Below are 26,365 nucleotides of genomic sequence, written 5' to 3'. Positions count from 1 at the left end.
TGTCTGTTAGACTTTTCCCTAAATTGGTAGTTTGTAAGTCATACAATTAATAATATCCCTGCTGTACAAACTGTGCTGTAGCAGTAAGTTATACTTGGATAAAATGTGAAGATAATAATAAATTCAGAAAACTGCCTCAATTTCAGTGGATGCTCTGACATAAATCAGCTTTGATTTTAATATATAGGCTTTTAATGCATAGGCCATACTAGAGATAAAATGTGAATATGAAACAAGGGCTGGATTTGCTTTATCCATTTTTTCAGGTCAACCTTGGGCTGAAAATATTTGTGAGGAAGCTGCCCTCCTTGCTCTAGACTCCTGCTGTTCTCTGAGTCAGACTCATCTACTATGTATCGCTATATTCTTTAGCAATATAGATTTCTGTTGGATAATAATTCAAGTGATGTCAGCAATATATGGCAGCATCTACAGAAAATGTTGCAGAGAAGAGGTCAATAAAATGATGTAACAAATGCTCTACACAAGAAAAAAATTAATAGGTTCATATTTTTGTATCTCTATTGAAAGCTGAAAACCTCTGCTGCATAACTACATTATCAGATATGATTTTTTTTCCAGTGAGCTTTTTTCTCTTTTACTGTACTTAAACATGTATTTCTTAAAGCTCATGTAGCAACTGCTTTTTAAGAATGAGGAGTGAAGAATTCATATAGCAGAATATAGAAGTCCAAAAAGAAGCAATAAAAGTGTTCGAGGCAAAATACCTTTTTTTTTCTTTTTTTTTTAAAAGCTTTTCTGATTAAGCTGCTTTTGGTCATTTTGAATCCTTTTCTTAAGGCTGTCAGATTTTCAGACTACATACATGATATTTTTTTAAGGTAAGCCACTTTCAGCAAAAATAAAAAATATTTATTAGTGTCAAAGTGCATATGTTATTGTAGCATGAACTTAGAAACACTTCATCACTATGACCTTCACTGAGCATAATGCTTAAACATGCACAATCTTAAGGCATGGATATTAAACTCATTGAAATCTATCATACATGGCTGTTAGAAGTGTTTTATGTGTCTTTCAGACAGAGAGAGACTTGAAAGAATTACTGAAATTTCACGTTGTTTTAAGTGGAGTAGTAAGGAGGAATTTTCTATTTAAAATGCATGGATACCTTTAGCTAGAAAATGTTGAAAAAGCGGTATGGTTACTGTGACAAATTTGTGACTTCATTCTGTATACTTTTACAACCTGCCCTTTAACATGCTCAGGACAAAGGCAAGGAAGCCCCCAAAGAAAATCAGAAGTCATAGACTCTGTCCTGAGGCAGTGCCTTTTGCATTTATAGATTGTTAAAAGATACTTTGGCTAGAGATGCTGTGATACCACTCAGTCTTCACTGTAAATGGTGTATGTGTTCATTCCGGTTTTAATTTTATATTAAAATAATGAAAAATTAGGCTTTGTAAATTATATTATCATCTTGATGGTATTCTGAAGAGGATATTGAACATTGTAATAATCAGACTTTTACTGACTGAAGATCAGGAAAGGTCTGAATGCAATGGGAAGCCACGTTCTTATACACATGATAGGTAAAATAGCTTTAGGAATATTTGTAAAATTGTGAAACTGCTATTTATTCGAAGCAATTTCCTTACTTAATCTGAGAATCAATTGACTGTTTTATTTTGTTTTTAGAAGCACATAAAGATTTTGTTGAACTTACCCAATAATCAACTTTAAGTAACGGGTGATTTGAAAAATCAACTAGTAAAAATAAATAGTGTTATTGTGTTACATTTATATGCGTAGTGCTGCTTCATCTTGAATGCTCTGCACAATTCTAGTCATACCATATAAAAAAAAATAGACTTGGAGAAGCTTCAGAGAAGGGTAACAAGAAAGATACGGAGTGGCTTTGTAGACAGAAGTAAGTTAGCTAAGACTCGTACTTCTAGAAATGCCTGAGGGATGTTATATTTGGGATCTGTGAAGCTGTCTGCAGTATAGAGATGAACAAGAATTGATTTCTCATCTGGTTGGTTTGGGGCCAGCTTGAAAATGTGTAATTTATACAAGCTCCACTTCTACGTTTTTCCTTAAGCCTAATGCAGGATGCTTTTGCCTTAGGAGGGATTTTGGTCTCACTCAAGATGACTCCTCTATCATTCTAATAGTCTTGTGTTCTAGTTATTCTAACTTTTCAGCATTTTAATAATAAACGTATTGTCTGAATAGGCTCATTGTGGGTGAATATTACTGATTTAGTAGAAATGGAAAGAGAATCTACCATTTCCATGTTTTTTTAAGAATTGAAAGTTTTGCCAACGTGGTGTGATTCATGGAACAGCAGTGCATTAAAGCTGGCTCAAACCTGTTCAGAACACCACTGTAGGAATAACATCTCCATAGTTACTATTAGGAGGGATATAATTGGAAAACATTGTCATAATTGTAATTTCTGCTTATCTCTTTTGTGATTTTTTTTAATCATCTGATATTCCTGTCTGTATTTATTTGCAAAAAAATAGTAATTAAAAAGGCAAATAATATACACCGATTCATAGATTGTTGATCTGTGCATCAGAGTAAGGGAATGCATAAGTATTAATATGGAACTATGGTTCTGTTCTGCACTTCCAGATTCTGCTGATTTCTTTCTTCCTCTTTCAAAGCATGCATTTCCGTAAACATATTTTTACTAATAGAGCATCATCAGTGAAATACAATTTAGGCTGCAACCACTTTTTTTTCCCCTTTGAGGTGAAACTGTTGAACTATGAAAACCCAAAGAGTGTTTTGTTCCTGTAAAGATGTGCTTGATCCTTGATCATTTTTAAGGCGTGATTATGTGGCTTTGACAACTGTATGAGACTCACATTTTTCCAGTAGTTCAACTTTTTATAAATTGAGGTTTCTTTGTCGTGGTCTTGGTGATCTCTTAGCAAGTGGGATGGAACTGCTGGATGTGGCAATGCACCCACTGCAGTTTGTGAACCTTAATTTATGCAGACATTGAAATATTGGGTAGAGTCCTTTTAATGTTTGTTCTAGAGAATAGCGAGTTAAATTAAGACATAGTAATAAATAATTCTAGTCATTTTTTTGCACCTATTATCTGAGGTGTGCAGATCAATTTATTTACATGTCTCAGCTACGGATTTGTAATTTATTATCAAATTTCTTAAAATCTTGAAAGCAATTTATTTAATTCAAGTTTTTCCTTCTTGAAATTGTAGCCTGATACAGCTGATGACATAACTGGGAGGTTATTTTATGTTTATGAAGATGATTTGTTGAAAACAGAGCTAATTAGACTTATTTAATAACCTATCTTAGTGATGCAGTTGAAAATTACATAGCGGAATATTTATTGTCCTAAAATTCATGTATCATTCTTTAAAATACAGTTATTTTATTGATGATGACTTTGGAGCTTTGGTTTTGAAAAATCATTAATAGAAAATGTAATTAAATTTTTCAGTGTCTTAGAACTTAAAGTTACAGGAAAACTATTGTTACATTTTAAAAGCGATGTTAGAAACATTATCTATGTATGTACTGACAGAAATACTTCTTCTGTTTTAAATGCTAGTAAGTAACATTGAATAGCATTTGTACTTAATGAGTGCAAACGGCTTCTGAATTACACTGTTTTATTCTGTATGAGTAAGTTGTCCCATTATGATGACTGTAATCTCTTTCTTATTTGTTTTTTACTGCTTGCCTTTTCTAGGAAGTAGAGGTTGGTATGCATCTTCTGTCTTTCATGATTCTGTGAGTTTTTCATGTATACATTGATTCCTTACATTTTACTAAGTGTAGGTTGTTTCTCCCTCTCCAGGATGATTATTTTCGTACATGGAGTCCGGGTAAACCATTTGATCAAGGTAAGATTCTGCTACTAGTTATTTGTATGGGATAAAATCTCAGTATTTATAATAGTGCTCCTGTGCTAGAATACCTAGAAGTCTGTGAATTTGTGTCATTTTCTCCCTCTTCAAATGATTGAGTTAGAGGGCCAGAAATTCAGCCTAATCATCATTTTATATCTGTGATTTTTGCAAACTTTTATTGATTAGAGACAGAGGCAAGAGCATTAGGAACCTCCAAAGCAGCTTAAAGTTTCCCTCACATGAACAAGTTCATGGGGTTTGGGAGGTTTGGTTTTGTTTTATTTATGTATTTAAGTTAAGCACTGTTGCGTTTTCAGTAGGACATTTGAAGAAAAACTGACATTTATCTTTTGCAGTTAAATTCATTAAAATGTTGACAGGCTCTTTATATCTGGCTGATAAAAGAAGATCTAGAAAAACAGTTTTGGAAGTCTCTGTCATGTTCAAGTGATCTGTCTTGAGGCAAAACACAGATGGAACTTTGAGAATGCTACAGTACAATAATTTCAGCCTTGAGCAAACATAGCAAATTTTCACATTAAACATTCCCTCCCCAGGCATTGGAACTTAATATTTACTGTCAATATAATCCACTTCATGTATGTTGTTTCAAAGTGTATGACTACCGTTGTGAAACTATTGAGAATCTTGATGCATTTTTTTTTTTTCTTTAATTGCTACAAGGAGCACTCCAGAGACTTTGTCTTTTCTGATAATACCAATGGCATGAATGCAATGAAGAAACAGTGTAGGGGCTTGTACACAAGAGACTGAGATAAAAATATGTTGCAAAAATAATGTTTACTCAATTTAAAGAACTTTCTTTATAATGGATACTGACTTTTAAGGGAGATGTATAATGAACTGTATTTTATTACAATCACATCTCTTGGAGATGGACTTTCCACCATGTTCTATGCCTTTGTCACTTTAGTTCAGGATTACTGTAGTAAGCCTGTGAAAGGAAACACCTTAATTTCTTAAATGAATGCACCTGGCTTGTTTTGCTGGTTTGTGGGAGAGAGGAGTAGTGGGAGGGGAAAAAAGTCATATTTATGTTATCACTACTCTGTGAATTGTGGTGATTTTCTTCTGGTTTGGTGGAAAATTTGTAAATGTTAATTCAGATCCATGGCAGCCTGACTATTTTAGAACCTGAAAATTTCACAGACCATGCATCTCTCCTCATATGCTAATACATTAGGAAAAAGTACTTGACTTTAGTCTTCTGACTCCTCAGAGAAAAAGATTCCTTTCTTTTGGTCAAGTACTTCACCTAAGAAGCAGGCTTATCACTTTGCTACAAAGTACCGTTAGGCTATTCCTTTTCTTCTTCAGTTTTTGATGAGGGGCATGGTCTGCAAATATGTTTTTAGTATGAGAACTGGAATAGGTTATACTTTAATTAATGACTTATTGGTGGCAAAATCTTTCATCAGAAGACTTTGAATTGAATATGCTATAAATTTTCTCTTTTTTTTTGTTATCGCATACTTGATATGTTTTGGGGGTTTTGTTTTTTTTTTTTTTTTTCAATTGGCTGTTAGTTTTTCAGAAGATATACTGAAATACTGGGGTTTTTTCCACCAAACTTACACTTTTACACACTCTGGCTTGTTCTGTTACTCTGAGTTCTTTGGGGATCCTGATGCTAATATTTGTAGAATACTTTTCTGAATTTGCAGACTAAGAAAACATATTATCTGTCCTAACTTGTTTGCAAAATGCATTTTGTATTGGGAATTGAGTATTTTAAAAGCGTGCCTACAGAGTTTCTATTTTCATATCCTTGTTAACTGAAAGTTAACACTGAAGAGTGAAATGCATTTGCTGAGTAGTTTTATCTACATTTCACTGTGTAATTTGTAACTGAAAAACAAATAATGCTAGTTGGGAACACTTTTTAATAATAAAAGGTACACTGAAGTTCTGTTATTAAAAATGTTCCCAGTGTCTTAATTTGTCAATCTATAATTTAAAGAATATCAGGTATTTTTACCTGCCAGTGCACCACTTTTCAGTTTTCCTGCAATAACTACTATAGTCTTTGCATTGAATTGAGCAATGATATTGACTTGAGCTTAATGTCAAAAGATTTACAGTTTCTCAAGAATTAGACGTTTTCTAGACTCTGACTGACATACAGATACTCTTTATTAATCAGAGACTTGCATGCTGTTATTTTTTTGAAAGTCTGTAAATAACATTACTGACTAGATCTGGGACATATACTAAAAGATAGAAGGAGGTTTCCCAAGTCAATATCTTGGTCTCCATGTTGTCAGAATTGGCTTCCTCTTACTTTTGGGTATAATGGGAAAAGATTTGTTTGAAACACCGCAAAGTATTTCTGAGAACGAAATATAACTATGGATGTACCATGTACTTGTTCATAGATTCAGGTGTCTCATCAGATGGGAAAAGTGATCACGGGTGATATTTTGTGGGAAGAGCCATTCGTACCTTAAAAGTGTGGCAACCTTGTAAATGTCAGTTCCTTAGGAGTGAATGTAATGTTCATGATTTACTGAAGAAATCAAGTCTTTCGTGATTCCCTGTGTTTGCTAATAAAAGACATACAGCAGTGAGAATCTCACATCTTTTTTTTCCTCATATTATTTAATGAGATAGGAAAAGGTGAGAGTTGGTAGACTATAGAGGCTAAGTTTTAGGTGTACATTCTCGTAGTCTTTGTGTTGTTTCAGGGCTGTGCCATAAGCACTGCCCCAGTGCCATTCCACTCCAGTTGTGTACCACTTCACTACTGAGTTTAAAACAAATAAGGCTTAACTGTTAATTAGCTTTTTCACCTCAGTAACCATGCATGTAGACTTAAGGGTTTTTAATCTGTGGTTTTGGTTTGTTTTTTTTTTTCTTTTACCAAAGTGAACTATTCAAAACAATAAATGGGGACATCACGAATGACTGGAGTTTTGTGATCTGTTGGGGCTTGTTGCAAGCCAAGCAATCTGTGTTAGAGAAACTTTATGAGGGTTTCCCCTTCCATCTTCTGTTATTACTATTCTGGTTTGTGCATCAGCTTCTCTCTCAAGTGAGACCATTCCATAAAAAATGTTCTCCCAAATGAAAACATGAAACTCCTAAGTGAAGACAAATTTCTAAAATTTAGAGAAAAACTTGCAGTAAGAGACTAAAATTGCTCACTAAAGATGATGTTTAAACAGGAGCAGTAACAACTTCCCATGTCTGTTGTGTTAAAGTTTGTAATAATACTGCTCTAGATACAGGCAAATAAGTTCTTTGAGGACAAAAATAAATAATATCAATGTTTTATTTCTTTTCATTTTATTTGTTTTATCAATATTTGGCTTTTCAGAAACTTACCTATAAATCTGTGAAAGTATGGAATAAGCAAGGAATCTTTTTGGCATTAAAAGATCTGAAGTCTGGGTCTACTAGACAGGATTTTTTTTTCTATTTTCTTTGAAAACGATGGATTATAGGACTTAGTAGTGCTTTTATAGAAATATTTTTTTTCTTTGCTGATTTAAATTATAGCAACTTTACATGATGAAATTACAAGTCGATATTTGGAAGTTTTAAATCTATATATGAACAAAATATGAAGACCTTTAAACTGCATAAACCCTAGCTGACTACATGTAATAGAGGTGGTGGTGGAATGTTTAGCTTATTGTCAAATTTTTAGTTGTCATTTAGAAAATACTCAATCTCTGTTACACCCCTTTGTCTTTTAGGCTGTGGTGTAGGTACCTGGCACATGTGTAACTCCTTGTCGATACCTTTAGTAGTTATACAGATGGGTTCTCATTATTTACATTTATTATTTTGTGTATCCATATTCTGCTCGAAATCAGCAATATATGCGGACCTTTTTCAAATTATTTTTAGCCAGCACCTATGTTAATTTGCAGGTAGCATTTTTGAGGAACCAGTGCTTGCCATATAGGCATATATTTGAGGTCTACATATAGTTATTATTTTCTAAAGGTTTATATGACTATTACAGCCTTTTCTAAGATTTTCATAGGTTTACTGCATATGGATAATATATTTTTTCAAAATGCATCCTTAATCTGAATCCAAATCTTAATGCTAATATTTTGTTGTAATATTTGAAAAGTCTGTGGTTCAAGAAATCAATAGTTGTGCATATGATAATGAGCGTCTTAATAGTGTCTTAATTCACTCTTCTATACTTCAGTGTATTTTGAAAGGCATTCTTATGCTAATATGATTAAGTATGTCAAAATTGCTCAGGTAGACAGATCTGTGTAATTCCATTGGTATTAATAAGAGTGGTTATATGGAAATATATGTCCAAGCATTCCAGGAGGTTAGCTCTTACTATGAAAACGCAGAGTGATATGTACTCCTGGGCTGCAAAATATAAGTTTTTTTAAAAGATGGAAAAATATTATGACTTGCATTGCAATCCACCAATGCCATTCCTTAAAGCAACATCTAACATTTGTCTGAAGAGTGCTTGTTCCCATTGAACTTTCTTTTGCTTATATACATAGAAGATAGAAAAGTTTATTTAAATAATTTTTGTGACTGTGTATGATATATATACACACACACAAATATTTATGTATTTCTATAAATATGACAATATAAATTCTTAATAAACAATCATATGGGGCAGGTATTGTTGTTGGAATGAATCTGAATGTTGTATTAATCATATTTAGTTACTACTAAAGGGCAAGTTTTGTCCTTTCAGTGGTTTTAGAAACAAGCAATTAGGATGTTTTGTGTTTTGGACTATTCAGAGTTGAATATTTTAGTAGCTATAATGTATGTTTTATCAATGTTTTCTCAAATTAAAAAAAATCCAAACTCAACAATACTTGCTAACATGTTTTCTTCATATACCACTTTTGCATCAGATAAAAATACACAGGATACTTTTGGTACATTTTATTTTTAGACTACAGATGGTAGCAGAGCTTGGAGGGTGTAGCTATTGAATAAAATTGCATATACAAAGACACTGGTGTAATTTTTTAAAGTGCAAAGGATGTTTTCTTGTGCTTAATAGAAATACCTTGGAGGAACAGTGGGGTATTTTCATGTAATGGAAAAAATACGAAATGACATTTTCATGGAGGATGAACACCCTTAAGGTATAGTTGGTTTGTAGATATATTTATAACACTTCTCGTAGACCATTCCACTGGATTATTTTTGGCTTTTATAGTATCAGGTTATATTAAGTGTCTGTTTACAGCAGAAATATTGTAGATACCATTTTACAGCAGAAATAGATTTTGAAACAATTTCAAACATTTATATTTTAGTTGAGTTTTTGCCTTTTAGCTCTTTGTTTCATCTACCTAGTTCTGTAATAATTTGGATAACTAAGGATATGCAAATATATGCAAACACATATCTATAATTTGTGAATATATTTCTCTACTGTGAACTGAAACCATTTAGAGTCATATTCAATAAAATAATTTGATTCATTCATTTGCAAGCCCTGAGAACTCATAAGGGAGTTTAATGAAGATGCATTAGTTGAAGGCTGTGAAAACAGTCGTGTAGATTTCACTTTGCTACATTTGATATATGCACACACGATCTAGTTTTTATAGCAAAACTGTTGATGTTTAAACTAGAAATACATATCCATCACTTTCAAGATAAATTGCAGTACTTTGCAAATAAAATGCATCACATATCACTTTAAATATAGTTTAGTCTTAATAGTAAGTAAGCGTGAAATATTTTTAACAGCTTTTCAGTTTTGTTCTTTTTGAAATTCACAGTGTCCTCCTACAAAGACACCATTTATTTATCTGAGCCAGCATTTTAATCTGGTGAACAGTTTCCAGCTTCAGGTATTTAGGTATGTTTAGAAATCCTGTTCACCAAGAAAATACGCCAAATCCTGTGTTAAACAGTTTCCCACTGCTTTTTATTATTTTCAGCCAGCCCTTGCCTGAAAAATCTTTCATAGATGTCCGAGGAATGCTTTAATAGTGCTTTTTCTTCATTATCTGATGCTGTGCTTTAGCGGTTTTTTATTATTTCTCTTTTATAAATTTCTCTACTGTCGTAACACCATGAAAATACCTTGTCCTACACAGTTCACAGTCTTGGCTCCTAACTCCGGTTCACTGGGTAGTACACATCTGTTTTTCTAGTTGTGGATCTCAAATTGTTTCAGTATTTATTTCTGTAGAATCATTGAATGGATTTAATGAATTCTAAATTCTTAACAGCTATTTCAAGAAAGGCTATATAAAGGTTTTTTAGTGAGGCTAAGCCCAGCCTGTAATATGAAATTTTGCTTGCCTTCAGTAGCAGTTTAATCCCTCGTTCCTGCTCACTTGCCACCCTTGCTTTATGCCCTGCTGTTAGAGTCACCAAATCCTGAATTGTCAGAAGATAAATTAAAGCATTTATTTTTTGCTTGTTTGTTTTTAACCCCAACTAAATCACGGACTCAGTTAAACATTCAGACCCACAAATAGTTTATGTCAGAAAAGTGGAAATGTGCACAGGGCTACAGTAACTGGCCAGAGGTAGAGCACCAGACCTTAAGCTGGCAGCATGCTGAGCAAAGGGGGTTTAGAACTGTTTCTTTGCATTTCACAAACCTGCTAAACTTTAGTCCTTCAAATCTCTTCATTTTTAAAGTCCTTCTACTTCTGTTTACTGTGCTGGGATGTCCCAGCTAACTGTCTTGAGTCATGGGTGCCATTGGTCCCTGAGGACTGTGTGCCTGTAAACATTTTGGTATGTACTAGGACTGCTGCTTCTTTACAGGCTCCCTTAATGGCCTAATGAGCGTTCTTATGTTCGCCACGGGAGATTTAATAAGAAAACTTGTAAAATGGCTAATAGAGATAGTTATTAAGAGTATGAAATCTGAAATCATACATTACTGTTTAGTGGTGAGGGAAAAAAAATAGCTTAATAAATCCCTTTAAAAAACCAACCAAAGAAAGAATGTAAAGAAGAAAAAAGGCTGTATGTAGTTTTTCTTGAACTTGAATAGAAGAATGACAGTTCTTAAAGCACATTTTAAATGTTAGAAGTTGCCTTTTTGACCCATTTTTTTAACCACCTCATATTTAAAAAAATATTTTCTTATTTGTTTTTTTAACTAAGATGTTTCTTGTCTGTTTCTGTAATCCTGTTTATCTCTGGTTGATGTATTCATAACTCTTTACTTATTTTTAATACACAGTGTGTAAGGAACATACATCCCAGGACAGATAAGTTGCAGTATGGCATTGGCATGTAAAATTCTTGTTAGTAACCTCTGCATTGTTCTTGCATTTTGATGGGCAGGATTGTGAGAGAATGATAGGATTTCAGGATTGTGCCTGAAGTTCTTATGTAATTAACAGAAATTGTGCTATTATTTATCATCTGTGAAAGTTTAAGAAACCACTTGACCTCTCATGTCAGAATCTGCATGGCCAGCAGTACTTGAAATTTTTACAGGTTTGGTATTTTTGTGGTTGTTAGCTTGTAACACTGCAATATCTTTAAATACTAGAAAACTGAAGCATTTGAGGTTTCCCTTTCATTTCAGTACTTTAAGCTCAAAGAACCTTTCATAGATGGTTTGTCTGAGCCAGGTTGTATACAAAAGCTTAACTGACTCAAAAATTAATGTGCTCTGTATATTGTGATGCAAGATGTGATTTCAACTTTTGGGACTTATTTACAGAACATATTTCATGTGGAGATCTTCATTCACTTTTATCACAATTACATTTCCTGATTATTTTTGTTACCCTAGGCTTCTTCAAAATACATATATATGTATATTGCTGATGTATTAGATACTTTATATGAATCGTCTACTGGATTCTGATTCAGTTAGTTTAAAAAATTAAAAGCTGAAGTGCATTACAGTCAAAAAAAAAAAAATCTGGTTAAAATGCCATCTTTATATTAACATAAAACTACATAATTAAATACAGAAATTGACCAGTTCTCCAAGGGACTGGAATAATTAAAATACATCTTATAGCATGTTGTTTTGCACGAGTAATCATCTTGACATGTGACATAATAGGCGGGAGAAGTTTCAAGACGGTGCCTCTCTGCTCTTATAGGTATGCAGATGCTTCTTTCCCCGATTGTCTGAGTTGGAGAACCCAGAAGTCAGTTCTGATGCAGACAGCATGTCTCTAAAACATGATTTAGTGTATTTAGCAAAAGATAATATAATGCTTAACTGTTTGCCAGTGATACATTACTATTGTGAACTTTCAGGTAGTCTTAAGGTGTTATTTCTTGCTGCCAAGTCAATGAAGTGGATGTTGTGATTTTTAAAAAAAGGTGCTTCACTAAAGCTGCTGAAATCTTAAAGGATGCCAGCCAGGTATGCAAATGCATTTCTACTAGTCATAGCTGTTTTGGATATTTTTGCAGAATATTTAAGAATTTCTTCTTGTATATAGAAGAAATTGGGTAGAATTGTCTTAATTTTGTTGTCAGTTACACCAGTCTGAGTCCAAAGTAACTCCATTATTTGGCAATTTAAATAAATAGGATCTTTTTCTAAATTTGCACGGGTATAAGGAAGGGTGGCATTTGACTTTTACTTTGTGGACTTTTCTCTTTTACATCAACTTTTGAGCTATGGGTAAGCTATTCTCTTGTAAACTTTCAAGGAATGCCCAAAAGAGAGAACACAAAATTATGGGAATGTTTTTGAAGCATAGCTCAGATATTTGTGAGGGGGAGAATTTCTTATAATTTAGAAATTACGAAACCATTACTGCTAACCATTGAAAAAAGAAAAAATGCAGTCACTTCAGGCTGTGGGCCTGGGCAAAGGTTGTCAAGTTAAGTAGGGATTTTGGGGTGCCTTACCTTTTGAGGGCCAAAAGAGTGTGTGTGGTTTTTGGTTTGGTTTGGTTTTTGGTGGGGATCAGTTTGTTTTTTAAATGGTACTACTAATCATAGTAGTAGACTGCTCAAATGTCTTTTGAAAGTCTGAAGGTAAGCACCCAATGTTTGAGAACTTTGGAGTCAGTAATTGCTCTTAAAATCTTGATAGGAAAGCTTTAGATTTCATATTTCCCCCCCACTTATCCAGCCATGCTCACACCCTTGCCTGAAACCTGACTAAATAAGTAGGATTAAATATAACCTTTGTTCAGGTAAAAGCTCTGTTAGGAAAGCTACAGCCTATGGTAGTGTAATATCTGTTAATTTCTAAAGATTTCAAGTGAGAGTTTAATAGTAAAAGTACCAAAACATTTAATCAGTATATGAAGAGTTGCAACATCTCTGTTTCATAGATGAGAAATCTAATGCATATTGGTTACCTCAATGCTGAAAGATTGTGGAGTGCATCAGTGGATTTTGCTAAGCACGCTGTTTGAATTTGAGATGAAGTGTGTAGGCCATCAATGTGGAACTGGGGCCAAAGTTGTCCCAAGAGATTACATTTTTGATGATTTTAGAGATTTAGAGAATAGAAAGGCATTTAGAAGAAAATCAGGATGTCCTTAAATGATACACCAGTTATTTGGCAGTCAGCAGTAAAATACTCTTAAGTATGATTATTAAACAGTTATGTTCAAAAAAAAGAATTGGGGGACAGATGCTTACTAGCTGTTCTACACACATTTAGTCACACAGGTACACCCACCCACACAGATATGTTTTTGTGATATAAATTATCTGTCCTAGCTATTCATCCTGGAATCTGCCCACTTGAAAAACTTTCTCACCCCTCGTATCATGTTGTTGAGGTTGCTGACAGTAAAGTTTCTCAGTTGGAGACTACAACAGAAAAGAAGCTGTTGATGGAACATGTCCCATGCAGTCTCCCTTCTCCAGGACACAAATACCTACTTTTCTGTGAGCTAGAATACAGGGGTGGATTAGGACATATAAATAAGGCTTACAGTTCTGCACGGATGACTAAAAAATGTGTGGCTCAGTGAAGATGATTATTTTAAAGGGAGTGGAGAAAGAATGAGTGAAGTATTTTGAAACTGTGAAGAAGAGACCAAGCTTTAGTGTGTTTGTTTCAGAGGAAGAGTAGAGACTGCCAGCTTTTATTTTATTTTTTTTAGCAATCATTTTAGCTTACATTAACAGTACCCAGAATAGCAGGTACCATATTATGAGTCAGTATAAATGCATTTTTATGTACACTTTTTTGAAACTTTAATTGCAGCAGTGAGCTAAAGGGAAATATGGCACTACTTTATTTTGTGTCAGATGGTTCTAAGTACTAGATGTTTCTTTGCTTATCAGAACGTTATCTACCATAACTGCAACCATTGCAGGGCAACTTGACACTCAGTGCTAATGTACCAGAGCTTAGTAATATGAAATGCTAGGAGCAGCAACGCATCTAACAGAAGCCTGATAAGAGGCTTTACACAGTTGCCCTCAATTCATCAAGTATGGAGACTCCTGAGCACTTGTGAGAGTGCTTTTTCTTGGGTAGAAGCAACTTCCATGCACATAGCCACCTTAATTGTTGAAGTATTTGCTCACAAGTTAGAAACCAGACTTCTAGACAGCCCATAACATTCAGGGGTTTGAATCTAAACTCCTGCTTACTTGCTTGGCCACCTACAGGAAAAACTGCTCTCTATCCTTCTTACTGAAGTTGTGGATTCATGTGGCCAGATAGAACAAACACGGGAAGATTCCTCTTGTGAACGTCCAGCTGTAGCTACCCATTCTACTTTTCATGTTCTATAGTGAATCTTAAATAGCAAATATAGTCCCTAGGAGAGGAAACAATAATTTGAGATTCTTCTTTTTCAGAATGTCCCCAGCATGTTACTGAGGTAGACTATTTCTTGTTTATTCTCTCATTTTTATTCATGAATCTCAGATTGTTAGCTGCACAATGATTCATTTTCTGGTTGAAGTTAAAAGGTGTTTATTCGCAGTAGGTATGTTGCATAGCAAGACAGGGATGTCTTGCTATGAATCCACAGCAGTGTGGATTCAAACCATCTGTGACTGAGGAGGGCTTATATGCATTTATGCAAATTTTGGGTGCCAATCACTGCACAATTGAGGCAAAAAAACCCCCCACTATCACTGTTAACTGCAATTAAACATTTATCTGGATTCCGTGTTAGCCGACAATATCAGCTAAGTGTTTATGTGTTCTGCCTTGCTTTCCTCCCTACTGTTTCTGGAAATTGTGGTGCTGGGATTCTCCTCATCTTTCTAGACCCCACATGTTTCTCAGTGAGAAATTCTGCTTTACGAGGTGAGAAATCATCATCTTTCAAAACAGAGAAGTAAAGACACTGATGGTCTTTAGGTATCTTCAGGAATTGTGTGGTTTATCAAAGCAGGCAGTAGGAGTCATTCCCTTCTAGGTGTCTGTCTGCCTAGGGTTGTAACCTAGGCATTTGACCTAATTATTGATAGTTTAGTTAAAACTTTTAGATAATTTATATTTTTCTCCCCCCATTGTCAAATGTGAAAACTTTGTAGGCAGTCAGACCTGCCTTTTAAACTAGAGGAATTAAACTGCTCATGGGCTACTCAAAACATAGCTTAAGTTTTGGTAAGTGTAGTAAAGCAAAACATCTACCTGGTTCTTATTTTGCCCATCAGAAATGAATCACAGACTTTCGAGGAGGGAAACAGACTTTAAGTCTGAAACCTTTGTTCTTAACCTTTTTCCCCCCTTTCACTTTACTGGGAATGGAAAATTAGGAACATGTCAGAATGTATTCAGCAGATTGTAAAATAATGGTAATTTACTCTGGTTTCTGCCATAGAGCTCCTGTTAAGAGGATTCCTATGCTATGTCTTGCTAATCTTGATTTCCTATTATATTCCCAATAAAAAAGATGTTCTGGCTAATGTCACTTTCTGGGAGTGCTAGCTGTAAATTAACTTACAGAAGAGATGATGGGAAGCTTTGCTGAATTGCTTTTCCAAATTTGAATTCTAAATAAATAGATCCATTAGTAACAATTGAATCAATTTTTTAAATATTAATTGCTTCCCTAGCATGTGAGAATAACAAATCCATATCCACCTATAAAAGTCACCAGTTGATCCTAATTCTGTTCCATAATTTTTCAGCAGAGAGCAAATTATTTTTAATTTATAATGTAAGTTTTTAGATAAATAGTAGATGTTACAAAGCATTTTATACTTTTTAATACTTTTTGTGACAATGATATCTTTCTGCTTCTTGAAATTTAATTAACACAACATTTGATACTATTTTAGGGAAATATATTATAAGGGGAGTCCGGTTCTTCCCCAGCATGAAAAACTTCAGACTGCAGTTTTGGAAATGTTTTTCTGGCAGGTTAGCCTTCATTTTCCATGAAAATTGTCCATTTGTCTGTTCCAGGTATGTAGTAAAACAGGTTTAAAAAGAAGGCAAGCCATTTCCATGCTTTTGTAAATATCTAATTTTTTTTTTAGTCGTTTCAAAGCTGAGAAAATCACTAATGCAAGCCAGAAGTTTACCATTTTTAAAAAGCAGGTTAAAAATTAAAAATGTGAGATTGTGCAAAGTAGATTCATAACATTTAGATCCTATATACTTCATAGTATAGGGTTGACTACAGCATGTAGTATTGAAAGGGGAAAAAAAAAAAAAACGACTTGCACTGCTTTTCACATTTCAGTTTCTGGCAACGTTTCTTTCTGTATTTTATCCCCTAGCTTGCTAAGCTACAGTGTCAGTCCAGGCAGACATTGACCCTTCAGGTAGCTGACTTTTTCACATGCCAAAAATCCATATTTTTCTATCAGTGATTTATTTGGTCTCTCCCTTGCTGTTGTAACATACTGCAACTTTTCAAAAAATGCATCCAAGGTCATACATTCTTCTGTGGCTTCTGCTTCACTAAAACTGGTTCAGTAACTGAGAAATTTTCACAAAAAAGTATTCGAAAAGGTGAGGCCATGTATCACACATAAGATGAGGAAAAAAGACTTCTGTATAGGGTTCATATCTGACAGAGAACAAGAAGTCCAGCAGGTCACTGAGTGATAATGTGAGTTAATGTCGATGGCAAGACCATGAGTGTTGAACATGCCTTTGAATCCAAAGATGGTCTTGTGATTTTGGCACCTGCGCCTCTGCTGGCTTACTCACTTTGCTTACGTAGTAGTCCCTGTACTAACTCTGCTATAGCCATTCTTGCTATGTAATGAATGTATGCCACACCTGAGGTGATCAAGAGTTTCATGCGGGGCATGATAACCACTGAGTCAGCAAATACTGGAAGATTAAATTGGTACTGTAAGGTTTGGATAGACTACAGAACTGATTATGTGTCCTGGCTTCCAGTCCATGTGGTATATGTAAACCTTTGATGGGAGAGGGTCCAGTCTAGCCCAGGAAATGGTTCACTTCAGAAATGTCCAAATCAGGTCTCTCACTCAGACTCTCCTGTCAATTGTTAGCTATAAAGAAATACCTCTGAGAAGTTCAGGAACTCACTGGTATATTTTTCAATGTCTAATTGGTAGAGATGGTGTCAAAATTCTTAAAATTCTTAATTTCTCTGCAGCTGGACAAAGCTTCCAAGATGAAGTCTTATATCTCTTATAAATACAGAGGTGTGTGCGTGCACACACACACATGTTTTGTTCAGTACTTTTGTTTATAAAACAAACCCTGACCCTAAAATTACCAGTTAGTCAGATTTATGGATAAGTCTTTCCTTTTTGTAGGCTGTTATATTTTCTTGAAAGAAAATTCATAGAGGAGAAAAATGGACAGAACACAGCCGAGTTTGGTATCGGCAGAGGGCCAGGAAGGGGGTGCCTTGCAGATACTCGGTTGTCTTGCACAACTCATTTCTAACATTAGGTTCTCACCAATGAATACCTATCTTTACCTTTCATATAAAAGGTGCAACCTGTGAATCAATGCTGCACAGAAACATATTTTTTTAACACAGAATTCTAAACAATTGGGTTTCTCTTTGGTGGAAAGTGCCTGTTAAATACATAAGGAACCTAATGCAGCATTCTTACAGTCTCTCTTTCTTCCCAATAGTTTTCGTTCTGAAAGTACTGTCAACAGCACGTCTTTCTGTCATCACGTAGGCGTTCAAAGCCATTGTCTAATTTGATTTCCTAGGTACATCTCTTGGACTTCCATTGGGGTTTTGTTTGTTTTGTTTTGTTTTTTTAAATCTTGACATGTTTTCATTTACTTGCACATGTGGGGTTTTTTGGGGCGATGTGTGGTGTGTGTGTGCAGTGCTTTTTTGTTGTTGTTGTTTTTTTTGGTGGGGTGGGTTTTTTGGGTTGGTTTGGTTTTTTTTTTGAATCTTCAACTCTGGCCCCTGGATTTCTTTTCTAGGAGTGAAGTCATTCTGATTCCAGCAATGAACTAGATGTCTTCCCTAGTTTGATACCCATCTTTATGTTGTCGTAGAGGCAAAGTGTGCTAGTACCATCTCTCCATTGTATAGTTGGGTTCTACCTGTAACATTGCTAAAAAGATATGCTATGGCTTACTAAATTTTGATAGAATTGTCAAAACACACCCTCAGAGTCCCAAGAACTCAGGAAAAGAAATAACCATTTCAATGGGAATGGGAGGTTACATGATATCCTCCATTCAACCTTTCCCTGAAACATGTTTTCTACTTGATACTGAACTCAGCATCCTTATGTGATTCCGGATTTCTCTTGTTCATGTATTTTTATTCCATTAGCCTATTCAGTTTTGTAAAACAGTTATCTGAAGATACACCAATATCATATTCCAGTATTGCTATGTTAGTGTCTCCATCAGGGAGCATTCTGGGAAGAGGTACTTGGACCAGTACAATAAGTGATAATCTGTTCATGCTTTCTAGGGGCTGACAATACATTCTGCCTGACTTTAAGCAGAGAAAGTATTTGACGTGGATTCTAAAAATCTAAAGTATATTGGAGAAGGATACTGAACACGCTCTTGTTAATTTTTACTCCAATTCTGTTATCTTAGTTCAGTCATTTTTTGCTGCATTTGCTTCCCACTTGTTTAGAGTTGTAATCAGACTTATTCCCGATGACTCATTGTGGATTTATGTCTGGTTTGCTATAGAAATAAATAAAAATACCTGGAAGAGGAATGCATCTTTGCCATATGTCTTATGCTGTAATTAGCAAAATATTTCTTTTCAGTCTGCATTGAATTATTATTATATTAATGATTCCATTGCTTTTCTGCTTCGTTGGTAATATGATGTATATATTTTGCACAGCTGAATATATTGTTAAGAAGGAAATAAAACTAGAAAAGTCACTGCTTAGACTATATTTAATCATACTTAGCACCACAAAGTCATGTGTCAAAACCGTAACTAATGATTGGCCTGTTCTTGTTTCCTGGGTATGTTGTTAGTCAGCCTTATGTTAATGTCATCTGACAGCTTAAATGGAGGTGTGGTTAAAAGTTTACTTTCGATCATGAAGAATAGAAGAAACATAACTTTCCTTTCAGAAAATGCATATACAAATATATATTTTATAAGAAAATGTGAAAAACAGGTGGAAGGAGCATTTCTGAAATATTACCATCCAGTCTTCAGTTATATGCTAAAGTGAAGATGAACACAGGAAAAATTAATTCTAGTTGTTCATAGCTTTCTTGCTTGATTTTGTGATTTAGGATTTTCAGTAGTGTCTCTAAGTTAGGCTTTGGTGTTTAACTTATTCGGGTGGGTTGTTTGGGTGGTTTTTTTTGTTTGTTTTTTTAAGGAGTGTTAAGCTTTACAAAAAAAAAAAAAGATACTTATAGGGGGAAAAAAAAATAGTTTTGGAATATTTAGATCTCCCTGAAAGACACCATGGATATCAGAGAAGGGAGAAGTCGATTGTTTCTTGTAAGAGCATAAATAGGCAGAAACTTTTCTGTATTATCATGTAGGCATGGCTACTCAAGAAATATGCTATACAAATTTAATAATGAGTAACAAACAGGATAATTTGGCTCTTCCAGTATTATAGCTAGAAATTAGTATTTGTAGTTCAAGGTGTAGTTCAAAGATGAGTGTGGATTAATGACTAAAGGACCAGCTACAAAAAAACCCACAAAGCAGAAATAGGAGACCTAGAATATTGAATTTAAGGATGGAGTCATACAAATCACTTGTCTATAGTATATCTTAGTATACTTCTTCTTTTAGTAAATTCTCATCTGAGTTACAATTTCTCAGGAAATTCAGGCAGTGTCATTATTCACCACTTAATGTTGAGTCAGAAGAATCTGGCTGTGTCTTAGTAAGCAGAAAAAGGAAACTACTTTCAAGGCAGAAATACCAGTATTTGGGGATTACAGTGAGAAAATGACAATTGTTTAAAGGATGTGGTGGTGGGTGCTTTCTTAGCTACATGACAACTGCCTTTAGCCAATGGATGGCTTTCCTCTTCTCTGAGTTAATTTGCTCATGGACCACGACATCACTATTTATGTCTTACTGAATTATTACTGTGCAATGTAAATGTTGTTATTTCATAGTAGGAATGACAAAAAACGGATTGAGTAAAAGTATGGGGTTTTTTTGGCTTACGGTTTTATTGTGATTTCAGAAATGCGATGGCTTCTGAGCTATAAAAATCACAAACCTAATTCTGTTTAGAAGCGGCATGACTGAAATGGAGAACTGTAGACAACAGAAGCCAATTCAAAATTGTTTTCTTTGGTAATTTGGTGCTCCGAATGGCATAATGGGTATGCGGACTTCTGAAAAGTCCTAAGCAAATTCTAATAATAAGAAGGTGTTTTCAGCTACAGTAAAAACTAGGAGCCTTTGATTGCCTTTGTTACAAATGTTGACCAGGAGAGAGTTGGATAGGGTACTTTAGTATTTTTATAAATAAAAAACAGTGGTATTGTATGAGAATATATAGAAGTATACATGTTTCAGGAAGATCCATTTTCCTTGGCAAGGAATTTTGCACAGCTTCATCTTGCATTATCATTGAGTGTACTGCATTTTATCCTGGTGAAAATCAGTGCCTTTCAGGCCATAATCCTGTACAAGCAGCAGGCCAAACCCCCTCCACGTACTTGGTAGGTTTTATGTGTGGTGTGTTTCTTTTCTTAATTGCATGTTTCTAGATAATTGTTAACAATTTTCTAAAATTATTTTTAGCTTTAGATCCGGCTAAAGATCCATGTTTAAAGATGAAATGTAGTCGCCATAAGGTCTGTGTTGCGCAGGATCAACAAACTGCTGTTTGCATTAGTCACCGAAGGCTTACACACAGGTAAATACTTTAAAAGTTAATCCTATAGACTTTTTTTATAGTGTTTGTAACAGACTGTAAACCATAAATAGGCTATAATTAGTTTAGTTATTTAACAACATATGAGCACAGTAGGAGTGGATTTTATAAGTAATTATGTATGCATAATTTGATTAGAATGTTTAATATTTGATTTTTTTGATAGGCTGGTAAACTAGAGGGTGTACATATTTAAATATCACGAGCTGCTGATACAAATACATTTAAAGAAATACCAACCATGCCAATACCAAATGACTGACTGTAACAGTTGTGATAATGTCCTGCTGCTGTACATTACTTTGACTTCATCACTTCTTATATGAAGCTAGAGAACTCAAAACTGCCTGTTAAAGTGTACGGTTACACCCCCCCCCCCCCTTTTTTTTTTTTCTCTTCTTCTGTGCAGTCCAATTTTCTTTGTAGTCTGGACTGGTTAAATATAAGGAACAAATACATGATAAAGTTATTCCAGAATCCGAATGTAGATGATCTTTATGTTTACCTTTATTTGGGAGAACAGTTCCACATGCTCAATTTATGTAGGTCTTAGAGTGGCAAAATATTAATGTACTTCTGTGGCTTTATCTGGGGCAGAAAGTGAGTATGTAGGGGGCTGAACCATACACTTCATTGAGTCATGAGATTGTTGTTTGCTCGGGATGGAGTCAAGTTTCACATTTGACTGGGGATTTTTTTTTTTTCCCCCACTTCATTGTGGGAAATGGAGCATAGTAGAAAGGCTAAACTTCAATAACATGATGGAAATAACTGTGTGTGTGTGTTGAAGTGCATTACTCAGTAGGGGCTAAAAAGAGCTAAGGAAAATAGAGACTTAAATAGAGACTTTCTTGTCTGATGTAAGAGAATCATTTCATGTTTTTTAGAGAGCCAGTACAGTTTTGTGAATGATACAAGGAGTGTTCTTCTGAGTGTCTAGTTATGTTTAAATACACCCATCTGTAGCTTTTCAAGCAAGCAAGATAGTACATAGTGAAAGGAAAAGTTTAAACTATCCTCAGTCTGCAGCTGTGGTTAATTAAAAAAGCTCTACATTGTTTGTAGAGTTACACTGTTTAAATGAAACAATCTCAGTGTAGAGCTAGACATTTTGGTTTGATAAAGTATTATATAATAGAATTATTAGCAGGCAAAGCTAGGTAGGCTAATTTCAACTGCCGGTGAACTGTCAGGAGAATATGTCAGTGTCTACTGTGAAAAGACAATGCAATCATTTGAAATTTCTGGGAGGTATTACACACATTATTGAAAACAGTGAAAAAATGACATCTCCAAGTGTACATGCAGCAAGTAAGGACTGAAAACATTTTTAGACTAGATGAAGCCGCATACAGTGGTTGAATTAATAAATGTATTGATACCTGCCTTCATACCTGTATTATTCCTCCCACAGTCCCTGGCACACTTTTAGAAAGGTGTTATTTTAAGACGCAAAGCTTGTCTGAATATAATACAATCTCATATTGGGAAACTTTGGAATGGCAGCAACTTGGTGGTTGTAATAAGCACTGGAAGTCTAGTCTTACAGGCTGTATGAAGCAATTCTCTATCTACCTGTCCTGAGCGAGGACAGGGATTTCCCAAGCTTAGATATCCCTGTTCCCCCAGATTACCAGGTTCAAGGAGAAATCAATTGCTTTGCGCTTTCTTTCTAAAGAAGTTTTCTTCTTGCAGTCTCTGACCTTTCTGTAGTATGGTGGGATAAGAGTATGAATAGCATATTCACAAGCAGTCGTGTCTGCTGGTCTCTTCACATCTATTAATGTCTTTAGCCCAAGATTTTATTCCTTCACTGATACCTACAATTTGCAGATTTATTTTCAACAGAAAATAAATACATTTATTTTCAACATTTTTCCAAGTTCACAAAGGACTAGTCCACTCCTTTATATAAGTATTGGTAAAAATTAGATAAGAAAGATTATATTATCAACTGTCAGGTTATGTTATCTACTTGTATCCATTTCTAATGTATCAGTTTTGTGTATTCAATCTGTTGGGAATAAATCTTCATGAAATTTCATCCCAATAATTTTCCCTTTCTAACTTTTCTGTGTGCATGTGGTGTTACTCAAAGATTTGATAATTTGCATAATTTTTTTTTTTTTTTTTTTTTTTTAAGAAAAGGCAGTTGGGAATATCTTCTGGAAAAATAGCTGAGACCTTTTTCATGGATTACTGGGAACTCTACTGGGACTTGCCCATAGATATCCATTTGGACATATTTGATGTATAGATCATAGATGTTCTAGAGATTACTCCCAAGACTCTAGCACAGGGAAAGTAGTTTTAAGCATGTGAACTGATACGGTGGCGAAGACTATCCCCAAGAGACAGTCAGGGAAGAGGAGACGCTGTATACTTCCAAGATAAATAAAAGGTTTATGGGCACCTTTGGACTGCCCCAGGGAAACAAGCCTGAAATACACTGTTGTAGCTGAACAGATTAGTCTGGAGTATCATCAAGTTTGAAATTCTCAGATTTACAGTTAAATTCTCTGTTCCTAGAAGCAGCATTTCCAAGCAGCCTTTGTCACTCTTTGAGGTAGTAGCATAGACAGAGAGGTTGCTAATAACTGAAGGCTGATAAATGTATGAAATGGAGAAATCACATTAATAATTTCTTTCATTGTTTTGTTAGAAATTGACTTGCAGAAAAAACACTTAGGCATGGACATTCTGTTATTCAGTCCATGCTGTCCTGGGTGTTGTTATCTGTACAGTACAATTTCCAAACTGTTGTAGCCCTGTATGGATTACTGAGGGTACCTCAGTACTACATAGTGAAACATGTGATAGGTGGGTATCCCAGCCATCTGCAATGCTGTTAGTGATGTGATATGACATGGTCCAACAGGATTAGTTAATGTGACAGTACACTCTACTGATGTGATGATTCTACCTGTGCTTTCAGAAGTATTAAAACTTGTATTAGCTTGGGGATCTCAGCACTGTGCTCTTGCTGCAGTGTGCTTGCCTTTGCATGGTTTCAAAACCAGCTACTGCCTCTCAGTGTCCTTTTCATGGTGGTGTGGATCAGGCAAGCCTATGGTTTTGCTATTTCTTCAGTTTCCGTGGAAGCAGAGATTATGGTTTCGCCTCGGTCTTGAGGTACTGCACACAGGGCTTGTTTCCTTTTTGGGGAGAGTGCCAAGATGGCAAATCCTCTTCTAGCATGCTTCTACAGTGCCACAGCATCCTGATGCAAGACCTTCCTTCATGTACTGTCGTGGAAAGACTGACCAGTATTTGACAGAAAGGTGAAACTAGTGTTGCAGTTCACCAGTCATGAGAGTAGTTTGGAGTACCAGAGCTTTAGAAAGTATGGGGGCATGGTTAGAGGTGTCAGATTTCTGTTGATAGCAGGTGATTGTATTTGCATCTCTGGCTATAACTGTATTGGAAGCTGTGTTCTGTGTGCTGTGCCCTTAGCTGTGTCCTGTGAAAGAAAGAGGAAGTACTTTAAGAGGGGAAAACATGCAGGATATATATTAGTGTTATTTATCCAAGTACTTCCATGGGGATTGCTGTGGGAAGCGAGTAGCTGCCTGCACTAGAATGCGTGATAAACAAATAATTAAAAGTCTGGTGTAAAATAGAATTTTTCATTGGTTCTTTGAAACTCTGGAGATTGACATTAACTTTTCCTTTTGCCTAAATGGTGTTTTACTATTCCTTTGTGTGTTCCAATTTATATTTATTGGTTAAGTGATAGGCTTTATGGGGCAGGGGAGGGGAAACCTGTAAAGTGTCTGTACATGCAATAATGAAATGCTTTGGAGTATACCTCATTCAGTTACAAATACAACTTGTGGGCTAGATGATCTCTCAAGGTCCCTTCCAACCCAAAGCATTCTATGATGATGATGAATATTGGAATATGGTATTGCCAATACTGTGATACAGTGATGCGAATGTTACGGTGACAAGCGGGATATTCATCATACTACCAGAAATTTGTTTTCAGTTTTAGTTTTCAGTCACTTCACTTTCAGGAGATTTAATTATTTGCATCTGCAGTACTGAGAATCTGTGGGAACTATGGGTTCACCCCTGTGAGCATGGGGAAGAGGAAGAAAGCTTTGTGAATATTCAGCCAGAAGAGAACTGGACAGGAAATAGAACAGGGTGAGTCAAAGGAGGAGGGCTGTAGGTGGTAATGGATATTTCAAAATACCTGCAATGGAATGTGTGCTCTTTGTATACGCAGAGCAGCAGGTGGTAAAGATAAATCCTTAAATCTTCACATACTTCTGGTTGCCACTTTGAGTAAAGAAAGAAAGAAATAATTTGTTGTGACACCACAACATGTAGGAACTCATTAAGGCCATGGAAAACTAGTAGATAAACAGGCGCAGAAAAGTTGAAAAGTTAGTCCAGCAACCGAGCTATCATAGATTTGCAGGTCCTGATAAATAGTCTGTTAACTTCATCTTAGATTTGAAACAGACAATTATAATATGAAATAACACATCATGTAAATTACTCTAAGAATACCATCCTGTGAATCATAGGCTACTGTATGAAAATAAGCAGTGTATAGGTGAAGTTCTAAGCAAGTAGGTTGGCTGCAGGTGAAGAGCAGGACTCTAGAAAACTTGAAAAAGTGGGGCAGGGTTGCGACCTAGCAGAGAATTTTAATGTAGACATAACATGGGATAGCACCTGTGGTTTCAGTTGGATTACTTTTACTGTTTTGGTACTGCATGGTTGTCAAAACAAAAACATTTAAGCTTAATGCTTAAAGATGCAAGAAAGCGGAGCGGGGGGGGGGGGGAAGCATCTATCTACTTCAAATGTTTCTCTCTGCTTTTATCTCAAACCAGCTGCAGCAGCCAAATTTACAAATTAGGTTAATTCAGTTGAGATCCTGTCATTAGGCAGGCCATTCCAAGATTCAACTGCTTACTGCAAGAAACTGGTGAAGTGATGACTTGCTCAGTAATGTTTAGATATGTTTTGTGTATAAGCTCTGGAAAGGAGGAAATTGCAAGACAGTTTTGGCCGGGGTAAATCTGAGTGTCTTTGATGTATTAGAACCTACTGACTAACCTTGTACTGATAGATCCTAGTGGAATCTGATAAAACAGGGTCTTTTTCTTCTTCCATAAATAAAAGAAATGTACTGCGTAAAATTGATTTGATATATTAAATCAATCAATGCTTGGATGCGTTAAATTAATCAATGCATTAAATGCATTTGCAATTTTCTAGGTAAATGTAGATCTGTCTCTTTTATGAATTTCCCACCATACATTAATGTCCCCTGCCCCCATTGTGAAGATCCT

At 35.2% G+C, this 26,365-nt stretch overlaps 1 protein-coding gene across 5 annotated transcripts in view; it reads left to right on the top strand.

Annotated features, from left to right (window-relative positions):
- SPOCK3 (SPARC (osteonectin), cwcv and kazal like domains proteoglycan 3) overlaps positions 1 to 26,365 on the top strand; it is a 252,657-nt gene that overhangs the window by 113,275 nt on the left and 113,017 nt on the right. For 3 of the 5 annotated variants that reach the window (XM_075709126.1, XM_075709125.1, XM_075709124.1), the window contains 2 exons: positions 3,806 to 3,851; positions 20,924 to 21,038. The exons of 1 other annotated variant lie outside the window; for it this stretch is intronic. In XM_075709126.1, coding sequence (XP_075565241.1) covers positions 3,806 to 3,851; positions 20,924 to 21,038 — 161 coding nt within the window. Of the gene's footprint in view, positions 1 to 3,697; positions 3,707 to 3,805; positions 3,852 to 20,923; positions 21,039 to 26,365 lie in introns of all 5 variants that reach the window. One more of the 5 variants, XM_075709123.1, reaches the window with a different exon arrangement.

This window comes from Pelecanus crispus, chromosome 4 (genome assembly GCF_030463565.1).
Source record: "Pelecanus crispus isolate bPelCri1 chromosome 4, bPelCri1.pri, whole genome shotgun sequence".
NCBI classification, from domain to species: domain Eukaryota; kingdom Metazoa; phylum Chordata; class Aves; order Pelecaniformes; family Pelecanidae; genus Pelecanus; species Pelecanus crispus.
The sequence above is the reverse complement of the archived record's forward strand: the minus strand, read 5'-3'. Positions and strand labels throughout refer to the sequence as shown.